At 40.2% G+C, this 12,883-nt stretch overlaps 1 protein-coding gene across 1 annotated transcript; it reads left to right on the top strand.

The window, feature by feature from the left end:
* The first annotated feature begins 259 nt into the window (after positions 1-259).
* On the top strand, positions 260-6,965 carry LOC117504089 (interferon gamma-like). The gene is made up of 4 exons (XM_034163461.1): positions 260-548; positions 1,362-1,433; positions 4,948-5,232; positions 6,148-6,965. Exons 1-4 carry the CDS (start codon positions 429-431, stop codon positions 6,304-6,306), a joined length of 636 nt encoding a protein of 211 aa, XP_034019352.1. The 5' UTR covers positions 260-428; the 3' UTR covers positions 6,307-6,965.
* Positions 6,966-12,883: the final 5,918 nt, after the last annotated feature.

The raw sequence follows: 12,883 nt of genomic DNA, 5'->3' as shown, positions 1-12,883 counted from the left end.
CTATCGGCTGAGGGTTTGTGTGCAGTGACGCAGTGAGTGGGACACCCTCACCCACTTCTATGAAATTTGGTGATTTAAAGGAAACTGTCACAACCACATTTTCACACCTTGAGATCTCGCTCTCTCTCTCTCCTGTGTGTGTCTATGTCTCTCAGCCGCTCACTTCGCTCACTCTCTCAGATGTATATAAAACCTTTGGTGACAACTTCACCAGTGCAACTCGACTACAGGACGGGACGAGACACACACATACGTGGACAGACAGAGACACAGGCAGGTCAGAGGTCAACTCGTCTCCATCGGCTGCATCGGACATTTACGCATCGAGTCCCAGCAGTCGAGCAAGGCCCGGTCAGCCTTGGGACGCAACCCAGCGACGCAACACAACGAAGTAGCCGGTCCGATTACAGCCATCAGGTGGTGGTACCATGGTTGCCACGGTGACGGCAGTGGTGTGCCTGTCTGTGTGTCTGTGTGCGTGTCAGATTAGAGGGATGTACATCCCCCCAAAGATGAACAGAACCATCCACAACCTCCTGCAGCACTATGTGAGTACTACTGCAGTACTGCGAGACCTACTGCAGAACTTCTGCTCCATCTCTGTGCGTCTGTCTGTGGTGAGCGTTCTGTCACTACCTCCACCAGCTGACACGGGAGGATGGAGATTATCTCATCATCACCCGGCCGTGTTTATTAGTTTTACTAATTTTAAAAGAGGAAAAGTTCAGCTACTTTTGGTGGTCTTGCTGCCCCCAAACTATTTCCTTTTGTCACTTCCTGTCGCTTCTAACGCTGCAGACAGGGTTTTCCTGTCATATTCTTCAGCGCACTCACCTTGTGACATCACAAAGCTCTGATGGGGTAAACACAGTAATCTGACTGCCCTCCTCTTTTTTTGTTTGTTGCAATTTTTGGCATCTTCTTTGCACTTGTTGCCTCAGCTGAACTTTGCCCTCTCTGCGTCAACCTGCTAGTTTGATCATGATTTCAGTAACGTAGTTTAGCCATTAAAGTCTCAACAAATCTCAGATTAGACTTTGGGATTAAAACTGAAGTATTCAGGGGAAAACTGTCAGAATTTTAACATATCATCATTGCATTCTCACAAAGCGCAGCACATTTTGGAGAACAAAGATAATTAAAAACAAATTTAAAAGATAATTTTTTTTTTCTGCATAACTGTCTTTCAAACAGACCATTTGTTTCTTCTGTAATTTTAAATTCTCAGATTATTTTCAGACCATTAATGTCAGTTCTGAATCACACTGTGATTAACCGACTGAACTGATGACAAACTTTGAAACATTCAAAGCTGCTAATTTCATTCAAACAGCTGAATGTCTGTGTTGTTTGTTTTATAGAAAATTTCAACTAAAGAGAGATTCAACGGGAACCCCGTCTTCTCCAAGGAGCTCCTGAAAAGCAACACTGAGGTAAGAAAAATGCCACTGTTTATCTGGACATAAAATATGTCAATCATGTTAACAGGCAAAATTTCAGGTATATCAGAAAGTCAGGTATATTGGGGGGGTGGGGGGGGGGGTGGCAGGTCTATGGGTAGATTAAAAAGATAAGCATAATTCTATAATTCTAGATCCCTAAACCACCCCCCCCACCCCCACCCCAGGGCCTCTGGAAGTGTAAATTTTTTGAGGGGCAAAATCAGAATTAGCCAGGGCGCTGCAAAACACTGCATTTTACAAAAGTGACGCTTATATTTTAGACATCTCTGGGTAGCGCCCTAAACATCGCAAGCTAGTTCAGGCTTGATAGGATTCCATTGTGAAGCCTAATGCTTTGCCACTTCAAATTAATGTGGGATAATAAAGGCACAAGATTATAGGTGGCGCTCAAGTCGACGGGGGGTGGGGGGGGGTTGATTTAGGCACCCCCCCCCCAAAAAAGAAACCTCTAGAAGGGTCAATATTTTATTTTATTCATTTAATACAATTTTTTTTAAATCTACCCGTAGACCATCCATCAAAAGAAAAAAAAAAATCTGGCAAACCTGAGGGGAGCACAGGATCATATATCACCCTTTAACAGTACGCCACCTGAAACTTAAAAGAAATAAATTAATAAATTTAAGGTTAAACTGATTTACACAATGTAGTTTATTAAAAATGTCAGTTCTAACCTGGGACAGAAAACACAAATATTTGACAAAGATCCAACCAGGAAATATAAAACCATAGTGGGGATTTACTCTGTAAAGCGAGACTGTATGTATTTATTTTACTACTATTTTTATTTTTAATTTAATGCATTAGATAGTTATCCTATAACATGATCATGAAAATTTCCTTTAAACTATTTTGATCTCATGGAAATTTGACCCTGAGTCATGTCTGTCAGGGAATATATGCGTATATATATGCATGCGCGTGTTTGTGTGTATGTATGTATGTATTCTGGGCTCAGAAACCTGAAATAACTTTTATGTTAAAAATACAAAAGTATGATTTCATTTAGCACTTTGGAGGTGCTGAGCTAACTCTGGCTAATGTGTGATGGTGAGTCAGCAGGCAGTCGGTGTGTTCTTTGGGTTTCGCTGCGGTTGTTTGTGCACCATGCAGCATGTATGCATCAAAATGAAACTTTCACTGTTTACATGCAAACCAAATTTCACATCAGGTTCAATTCTCTGCACAAGCAACCATGCACAAAAACAGTTTAAGTACTAACCCAAAAATGCTTAAATATTAACCCAAAAACACTTAAATGGTAAATGGACTGCATTTATATAGCGCTTTTCCATCTGCATCAGACGCTAAAAGTGCTTTACAATAATGCCTCACATTCACCTCGATGCGAGGGTGCTGCCATACAAGGTGCTCACTACACATCGGAAGCAATTAAATATTTACTCTGCCGGGACTACATTTGGTCCCATATCAACATAAGTCAGCTCTATCATAGTGAAATCAACTCTACTGTAGAGTGAAATGAACTCTATCACAAAGTGAAATCAACTTTATCATAAAGTGAAATCAACTATCATAGAGTTAAATCAATTCTATCAGAGTGAAACCAACTATCATAGTGAAATCAATTCTCTCAATGAAATCAACTTTATCACAAAGTGAAATCAACTCTATCATAGAGTTAATTCAATTCTATCAGAGTGAAACCAGCTTTATCATTAAATGAAATCAACTATCATAGAGTGTAATCAACTCTATCATAGTGAAATCAACTCTATCACAGAGTGAAATCAACTGTATCATTAAGTGAAATCAACTCTATCAGAGTGAAACCAATTTTATCATTAAGTGAAATCAACTATCATAGTGAAATCAATTCTCTGTGAAATCAACTTTATCACAAAGTGAAATCAACTCTATCAGAGTTAATTCAATTCTATCAGAGTGAAACCAACTTTATCATTAAATGAAATCAACTATCATAGAGTGTAATCAACTCTATCATAGTGAAATCAACTCTATCAGAGTTAAATCAATTCTATCAGAGTGAAACCAACTTCATCATTAAGTGAAATCAACTATCATAGAGCAAAATCAACTCTATCACAGAGTGTAATCAACTCTATCACAGAGTGTAATCAACTCTATCAGAGTGAGTTGTTACTCTCTAGTAGAGTAGCTTTTACAATGTAAATGTTGATATTACTATTTGCAAATGTACTCTCTGTGGAGTGAAATTTACTTTGCTCTTGACGACTTTTTCCTCTTAATAAAAGTGAACTTTTTTAGATGAGGAGCAAACATAAGTTCAGTTCTAACTGTTCCTTTTAGGTTTAATGATGGAGGTGTTCTGTATAAAGTGAACACCCACACACTTGGTGGGTTTTCCATGTAGGTCCTTTTTTAGTCGAGTCCAGATGGGACTCATCTGAGGTGAGACCAGCTCGGGGTTTTTTTTTTTTTTTTTGTCTCCAAGCGTGTCCCGGGTTCAGACATCCAGACAATGGTGAAATGTGAGGAAGCTCTGGAGCAGGATTTGGTTTGGTACCTGAGCTGCAGACCTTTCACACTCAGTGAGTGGCCCCCCTCCCACACAGACTCTTCACTTTAGTCCTGCGTAGGAAACCACACAGTGTTTCCACCATGTGAAATGTTTACAGCAGCTAACACACATCCATGTTTTATGTAACGAATTACATCGCTGATCTTACCGAAATAATATTTTTAATTTCTAATTCACACCAAAACTTTTCTGGCAAAGATGACTTTTTCCAGCTGTTCAGGTAAATCTGGTAAAAAAAAAAAAAAAACTGTCTCCAAATTCTCAGTCACAGCACAGAAAAGATGTGATTTTAACTGCTTTTGTCTTTGCTGGTTTGCAAAAATATCCAATTTTTCTGAAAACTCTGACATGTGGAGAAAGCTGTAAATTTTACAGGAAGTGCTTTATTCATTAAAGTGCAGAACTCTGCCAAGGATGAAAACGCAGCAAGTAGGCAGGAGATAAAATGAAATAAAATAAGTAATAACGAAACACATTTGCTGGCTCTACGTTGTTCGAAATCCTCCCAAAATTTTACACTTTCTCTTCCCCATTAAAAAAAAAAAAAAAAATCAGTTCTTGTCTCATAATAAAAATGGCTCCACCCTTTTAATCTGCCACATATCAATTCACATTCAGACATCCAACAAAACCAACTCAACTTTCACAATTAAAAATATTTTAAGCATTTTCAGATGTCTTGGCTCCTCCCCCTTCACACCCCATCATATGTTCAGTAATAAAACGCTGTGATGGAGTGCGAGACGCGTATTTCAAATTTCCAGCTAACTGCTTCATTTCAAGGTTAGAGCCAACGTTTGCTGGCTGAAAATCAGTTGATTACTCTTTGAGTAATCCTGCTAACGGGGGGATCCACACGGGGAAATCTGGTTTGAATCCCAACCTGGTGGATTCTTGGCTTTAGAGTGAAGTAAGAATTCTGTGTGAAGTAAGAATTCTGACTTTTTTGCTTTCTTATAGGATGCAGAAAAGAGGATTTTTGTAAGCAGTGTTTTGGAGACGTATGAAAACATGATTGGTCAGATGCTGAACCAGCTGTCCAACACAAGTTCCGGGACAGGTGAAATTAAAGAGGGCCACGCCTCCACCATCACCATGGCTACTGCCGGCGATGGCGGCAGAGCAAAGGCGGAGATCAGGGAGGAGCTGAACTACATCTTGAAAAAAGTCCAGGACCTGAGAATCCTCCACTACCAGCAGCAGAAAACTCTCCTGCAGGAACTCCAGGATGTGAGACAAATCAAGGTAAAAATTTAACTCCCAGGCGGAACACGGTTTAGAGGAAAGCATCTTGTAGTTCAGGTTTCAGTATCAGATAAAATGGCAAAGCGACACTGGTCATCCAGCTGGCAAAGTTGGCAGCACAACTTTTACAGATCATTTGCTCGTGTTTTTATGAGCCTACTTTTTATTTTGCTACGTAGACATCAAACACGATCGGTTTTGTAAAAGACAGAAATTTCCTCTCAAGTAGATTTATTTACTTATTTATTTTTGGCAGATTAATAGCACAACTGTGTCGCAGTGTATCAGTGTAATATTGTACTTAAAAAGTATCTAAAGAAGCTTGTCTCCCATTTCTGATTTTGGAGCCTGATTGTCTACAATTTCGCCCTCTGCCCCCACCAAAAAAAAAAAACAAAACGCAAATAATCTGTTACAATTACATGTAATTGGGTATAAAATATCATATTTTTCAACTAGTTTGGGAGTTCCAGCGATGATAATGATTAATAATAATAATAATACATTCTAATAATAAAAGAATCAATGCCGATGATGAAAGCACAAAAATTTCAAATCAAAGAGCTGATAATACAGCAAAAAGGTCTGACTTATGTTCCGGTGTGACGTATACTCAAGAAAATACGGTAGTACGTAATCATAAGAAACTTGATTACATACAAATTTTAGCTATGATTAAATAAATAAATAAAAATCAGGCCCTATTTCCCAATTTTGAATTTGGGACAGAAATCAGGGTCAAAAATCGGTAAAGGGAGACAGGTTAAGAAGCAATTGTGCATTACCCGTGACCCTTTACCTTGGGTGAGCTAAGGTCAGGAACTCTTAACCATCAATACACGAGAAGCAGTTTCATGTGTCGAGGATTCTTTATGCTTTTATACAGTTTAATGAAAATGTTTCTCTCTCCTTCAGATGGATAACTTCATCATCCAGAGTAAATCTCTGTGGGAGCTGCCGTGGCTTTATGAGAAAGCAAGCTCATTGGCTGAGACCAGCAACCATAAGCGACGACAGCTGCGGCGACGGAAGCGGAGGCAAACACAGCGGGCCAAAAGGCGCCCGAAAATCTGAGCTGCATCAAAACTCCACAGCAATTAAACTAAAGAAGAAAACCGCAACAGTAACTATAATACAACAGCAGAATATTTAAATTCCAGTCAGGTGAAAAACAGTATTATGAGACTTCATGCAATGCTGAAAATACCAGTTTAAAACCAAGTATCAAACTTTTTTGAAAAATAAAACTGAACTTGTATCTTATGCTTGATAAATTATAAATAGTGTGGCAAATGTTAAATATATTTATTTATTTAATTCACATCAAGATTTAGAGAGTTGATCTCCAATAGGAGTCATTAACAAATTTATCAACAATGTGGAAGAATGCTTGTAACAGATGTTTTAATTAATGACTCCGCCCACTTGAAGATGATGTTTACAGTACACTGGGTCCAGGTCCAGTGCTGAAGTACTTTGCTAAACAGAACAAATATACTCTTCAGGGAGTTTTACAATTTACCGATGTAATTTTTCTTTAATATATATTTTGTATTTATGATTTTCATGTTGAATCACATTGATTGTTGACTATTTGTTATGTATTTATTGATTGGCACATGATAACTGAATAGAACTGAATGAATGTAATTTATTCTTTTTGTGTTATTGTATTTATTCCAGTTTTAATTTAAATCTAGTATAACTGCCAAAATAATAGAAGAAATTGATTTACTGGGTTAGAGAAATTTATATACAGCCTATGGAAATTTACAAATAAATAAAGCTTGTTAAAAAATATACAAACTTTCTTCTGTATGATTTTATTCACACACTTGATTTGAGTTTGTTTTTGGACTGTCACAGAACTCTGTATGGATACAGATATTTTTAAGATATGGCCACGTGCCGTTTTTTTTTTTTATTTCAATCCAGTGCTTGGAATGAAAACGAGGTAATGTGGACCAGGCCAAATGCCCAAGCCCAATACCCCTGTGCCCACCACTTCACCCATTTCCTTCATTTTGCACAAAAAACAAAACAAAATAAAAGGGACGGAGGGAGGGAGACGTGCGTCGTGTGCAGATTAGTTAAATAGCTGTCAATTTCTGTCCGTGTGTGTGTAAAGTCTGATGTTGCCAGGCACCAGCAGGCTGGGGGGGGGTGTAGTAGATGAGAAGGGGGGCTGAATTCCTTCACCAAGGCTGTAGATCCTTCTGGGGGAAGAGCAGGGAATTTGGCCTTCAGGAGCCGATAAGGCTGCCATGTTGAAGTTTGGCGGAGAGATACAGAATTCTATTTACTGCACCCCTGACCGTCGAGAGTCCAAATTTATAAAGAATATTCTCTGGTCCTCAGCAGTACAATTCCTTTGCAATGCAGTGATTTGCTCCGAGATTGAATCCATTTTGCGTTTGAGTTCAAGAGTTCACGCAGTCTGAGATTACACAGCATTGCCCAACTCAATTATGACGGACTGATGAGGAGACAAAATTCTGGAAGCAGCCGTCTTGCTAATGTTCCTGTGGGTCAGGGCAGCACACAAACCAATCAGCACCAAACCTCCCACCATAAAAGCGAATACGAATGAATCCTCAACGTCTTCCACAGAGAGTGGAGCCACGTCACACTCCATTCTCTCAGCCATCGAGAACAAAGCCCGCTGGGTAGGTTCCATCAGGGCACGCAGGGTCCCCAAACCCTGATCTCCTTGTCGAAAACAAATGCTGTCAATGGCGTTGAGAGACCAGCTGATCAATTCCATAGTTAATCCAAATCATAATTTCAAGAATTCACAGTCTGGTGAAGCTGGGACTTTGAAGGTCGGAGCAGAGATAGGAGGAGAGGGGAGGAATGCGACCGTCCTTGCCGGAGTCCAAGCTATTGGGCAAGGTTTTTAATCCCCTATTGCTCCCTGTGTAGTGAGCGCCTTGTATGGCAGCACCCTCACAATGGGGTGAATGTGAAGCATTATTTGTAAAGCACTTTGAGCGTCTGATGCAGATGGAAAGCGTTATATAAATGCAGTCCATTTCCATTTATTAATTTTGTTCACATAAACTTCACATGAATAGCTTTCACAATTTGTTGATTTAATCATGATTGTATTTGGGGGAAAAATCACTTATATTTTTAATACCATTTCAAATCTGCAAATAATACAAACATTACACTTAATGGGTCATAATGTGCTGCTCATTATGTGCCCCTCCCAATATGGCCACCAGCTGGTTAGCAAGATAGTTGCTAGCTGCAGCATCCTAGCTAAGAAAATAATTGTCAGCTGTAGCACTCTAAACAGTTTACAAACATTGCTGCAAATATTAAACTTTGCTCTGTTCGTTCCTAAATTTTGTGGTTTACTGTTATTACGTCTAACAAAATCTTGCTGGCTTTGTCTGGATCGCAGCATTGCTTAAAATGTTCGACCAAATTTATTAAAAACATGATTAGAATGGAAAGCGGATCAGAAAAAAAATCACAAATAGGACATTTAAAACAACAAACACCCTTCTGTTTTAAAAGAATTGTTTAAAATAATGATTTAAAAAAATATTTGTTTCACATGCCGCTAACGACAGTTAGCTTGCTACCGACAGCTGTAGCACTCAGAGCATTTTAAAAAATTTACTTACAAATGTCGGTCTTCGTCAGTTCAGCTGCTAATTGCAGAGGTTTACTTTCGTTTGCTGACAAACTGCTGTTTGTCTCCAGTTTAAACTTCAGTGTTTAAACCATTTAAAATCAAATGTTTGTTGGCGTCGGAACAATGCTGCGTTCATGACATATCATAAAGTCGGAAATTACCACCTTCCGCTTCCAAAATGTTTTCTTAAAGCAGAAATATCACACTACTTTTAACAAATTAGTTACTTGTGTATGTAATATGTCTACATTTGCGACTACAACTATAAATACAATTTATCTGAGATGTTTTCCTATCTTAAGCAGCTGTAATAACATATTATTGTGTTCATCGTGAAGAACAAAGCACAAATATGTTACTGTTGGCAGCCGTATTGTTTTTCGGAACTCTCATCTTGGGTTTTCAGAGTTGTCATTATCGTGAATGCTACACAAACCTGGTAACGTAACATTTACCTGGAGCAAGCGGTTGAAGATGAGTGAGTGAAACTAGAACGTGCACTGAGCGCGCACCTTTGTCCAAACATTGTTGTCCTCGGCCATCAGAGGGCAGCAGAGAGCACTCTGTGACACTTGAAGCAGGTAAGAATTTTAAAGAAGGATCTAAAGAAATTATTCTCACAAAGTTAAAAGAAACTGAAGAAAGAAAAAAAAACTTGACAGAGGTTGTGATGAACACTCCCAGGTGGCAGAAGATGTGGCTTTAATGGAATTCATAGGTCTTTGTGATGTCATAAGGCTGCTTCTTGTAAAGATCATTTTTGATCATAACCATCCTCTACATTTTGAGATATCATGTACACACACACACAAATCTGACAAAGAGGAGCAACCACATGCAGATTTAAATGAGCAGGACACAAAATAAACAAACAAACAAGCAAACAGCTGTCATAGAGGATTAATCTGATTCTGTGAGAGACCAGGATCTGGTGCAGGCAGGGGAGTCGGGGTATTTCAGACCACCTCCAGCTGATGTCACAGGAAGTGACATCACTTCTGATAAATGGTAGGTAGCCTTTGTTTACAGTAACTCATGCTGCCTGTTACCCATAATGCACGGCCTGTGTGTGTGTGTGTGTGTGTGTGTGTGTGTGTGTGTGTGTGTGTGTGTGTGTGTGTGTGTGTGTGTGTGTGTGTGTGTGTGAGAGAGAGAGAGAGAGAGAGAGAGAGAGAGAGAGAGAGGCTGTGGATGTAAACTGTTTCCTCACACCAGCAACCTGCAGACAATCAAATCTTCTGCAGTCTCCTTAAAGCAATAATATGAGCATGGGTTACATTAATGTTTCAAAAAATGATTTCAGAATAATACCTAAACTGAAATAAGACAGTGCAGTCTTCAAAAAAAAACAGGATGAATGTAGAAAAATGCAGTTTGGTTTTTGGTGAATTAAAAATAGAGCACAATGCTAAAATACCCTCAGCCGTGTGAGCATTGTCTTCTTTATAACTCGCAGTTGTTTAATTAATTATTAAGATTCTATTGTCTTACATACAATTTGTACATTTTCAATAAAGCCCCCTATCAATCAATCTTAAAGAATATTTACTTTTTAATGGCATCTGCAGGAGGGTGTGTGTGTGCTTTTGACAAAGAGCGGAAGTTAGCTTTGACTTAGCAGAAGTTAACACGCACGCTGATATCCATGAAATGTTTTGTAAATGACTCCAGTGGTCTTATCAGGTTACAAAGTTACAAGTTAAGTGTTTATTTCTTGCTAGTTTTTACATAATATATATCAAAGAGGTTATATTTACACACAAACAAAACAGAGTTTGCAGCTAGCGAGACCAGCGACTGATGTCACCATGCTAATGTTAGTGACATGTCTTGTACATCACTCCAGAGGTGTTATTAGGTTCCAAAAACAGTGGTATAACTCTGTTACTGGAGATGTCTAACATCATCCTAGTATTAACAATAATCCTTGTCATTGTGTTTGTACGTCTTTCTACAGAACGCAGACTTCTAGTGGCTTCCTTGTGGGTGCAGACTGCTGTCTGCTCAGTGCTCAAGACTAAATCTGGCTACACTTCAAGATCCAACCACTTCACAAGAGTGTGCACAGAGTCGGGCTGGAGGACTTGCAGACCTGGACACACCTGGTGAACCAGGTGGAATGTCAGAGTTCTTCCTCCACTAGGAGGGTCAGGGATGTGTTCGCACTCCTGCTGGCCATATCTTCTTGCATGCTCTATGAGACACGCCCACTGAACCCATCTGCACTGTAGACTACACACCTAAAAGGTGTGTGGAAGACAGACAGGGAAGGGTCGGGGCAAGCAGCAGCTCCTTTTCATTTAAGGGACAGACGCAGAAATCAAATGGTGCAGATTGCATCCAGAACATTTTAGGTGTACTGGGTTTTGCAGAAGACGTGTGCACTAATGGATAAGTTGCACCGTTGAGGCTGCACCTTCCGTTTAGCCGTGCATTTTTGCTTCGGCGGCTGGGTTGAGGTCTGCGATGTTAATGACTCGATCAGAACGATGACGGAAACCATGGCGATGCAGACAGAAACTAGCAGTCTGACATCTCATGTTAACCCCCCTACTGGAGTTTCTGTGGTCTAGCTCGGCCGGCGTACGAGTTTCGGTGTGACTTGGCATGTTGCAGTGGAGGAAGTGAGGGTTTTTTCTCTCCCTCTAATGACAGATAATATTCTGACAGGATAAAGTCAGCATGTGTGATCTGTGAAGAACTTTTATTCAGCCATGAGGATCCAAACTGAAAGCAGTGATCAGATTTTAAACTGCAGCATCACTTTAGAGCCTCAAACACCCCCCCCCCACACACACACACCACCAATACCTTTCTTGTGTTTTTAATTCCAGTTCCTGATTGTGTTACAGTGTTCAACGTTCATGCATTAAGAAAGAAAGAAAGAAAGAAAGAAAGAAAGAAAGAAAGAAAGAAAGAAAGAAAGACAAAAGGAAGACAGACAGATAGATAGAAGAAAGGAAAGGAGGGAAGAAAAACAGAATAAAAGAAAGAGTCTCTAAAAGCAGTTTTTGCATGGTGGCATGGTTCCTGTTGGAGTTCCTGGACCCGGTGACTTCCTGTCCAAAGTGCTCTCTGAACACGCCATCTCTGTTACATTCAGAATGTTACAGCTTGGATGCGAGTCCATGGCACCACTTGCATGGGACGCCAGTCTGACATAGGTTACTTCCACACTGACACATTTAACTTAAGTACATCACCATCTGAACCATGGAGGGAGGAGGACCTGAGCACAAGTGGTGACCAAGAACCAAAGGGTGACTCCAGCTGAGCTTCAGAGAACCTCTGTGGAGACCAAGACAAGGAGACTCTTCTTCCTGGTAGTTCCTCCATAACGTCCAGCTGCTCTCCTGGACATCCTGGGAGTTTGCTGGATTCCCAGTAACTTGCTGGACATCATAAGCAGACTACAGGTTTCGTCAGTGCTGTGGAGTGGAGGCAGAGTCTTGGACTTCTCTTGAGTGCTGGGTAGAGCTGTGGAGTACAGTGTTCACAACACGGAGAGACACCTGCGAAGATCTCAGAAAGTCATAAGGTCAAAGGTCGAAGGAGGATCACTGGCATTATGAGGGAACATCGGTGATAACATCTTGTCCATGTGGTGCTTTTCTCTGGTCATGATCCAGCACACAGGCGCCTCAGTGTTGAGAACACAAGCGACTGGAGGTCAAGGTAATGCCCACATTTCACCTGGCTGCAGCATGTAGATGGATACTTTGGAGAGGTATGAATGGACCTGTTGTCCTGCCTGAGTGGTTGTCATCCAGGAACACTCAGCACCAGCGCATGGCCCCAGACAAGACCTGAGCAGGTTTTAGACAAAGACTCAAAACAATCTCAACAGCCAAAAATGTTGGTCTTTTAGTTCCATCAACAGTGAGCGGAGCAGGAAGTGTGAGATCTTTATCAAACCACCGAAAGCAGATAAAGGCAAATACAGAAACACAGACTTGAACAAAAACCAACAATGTCCAAATACTTATGGACCTGACGTGTCTGTGA

The sequence above is a fragment of the Thalassophryne amazonica genome, chromosome 22, assembly GCF_902500255.1.
Source record: "Thalassophryne amazonica chromosome 22, fThaAma1.1, whole genome shotgun sequence".
Classification (NCBI taxonomy): domain Eukaryota; kingdom Metazoa; phylum Chordata; class Actinopteri; order Batrachoidiformes; family Batrachoididae; genus Thalassophryne; species Thalassophryne amazonica.
This window is presented reverse-complemented; position numbering and strand designations above follow the sequence as displayed.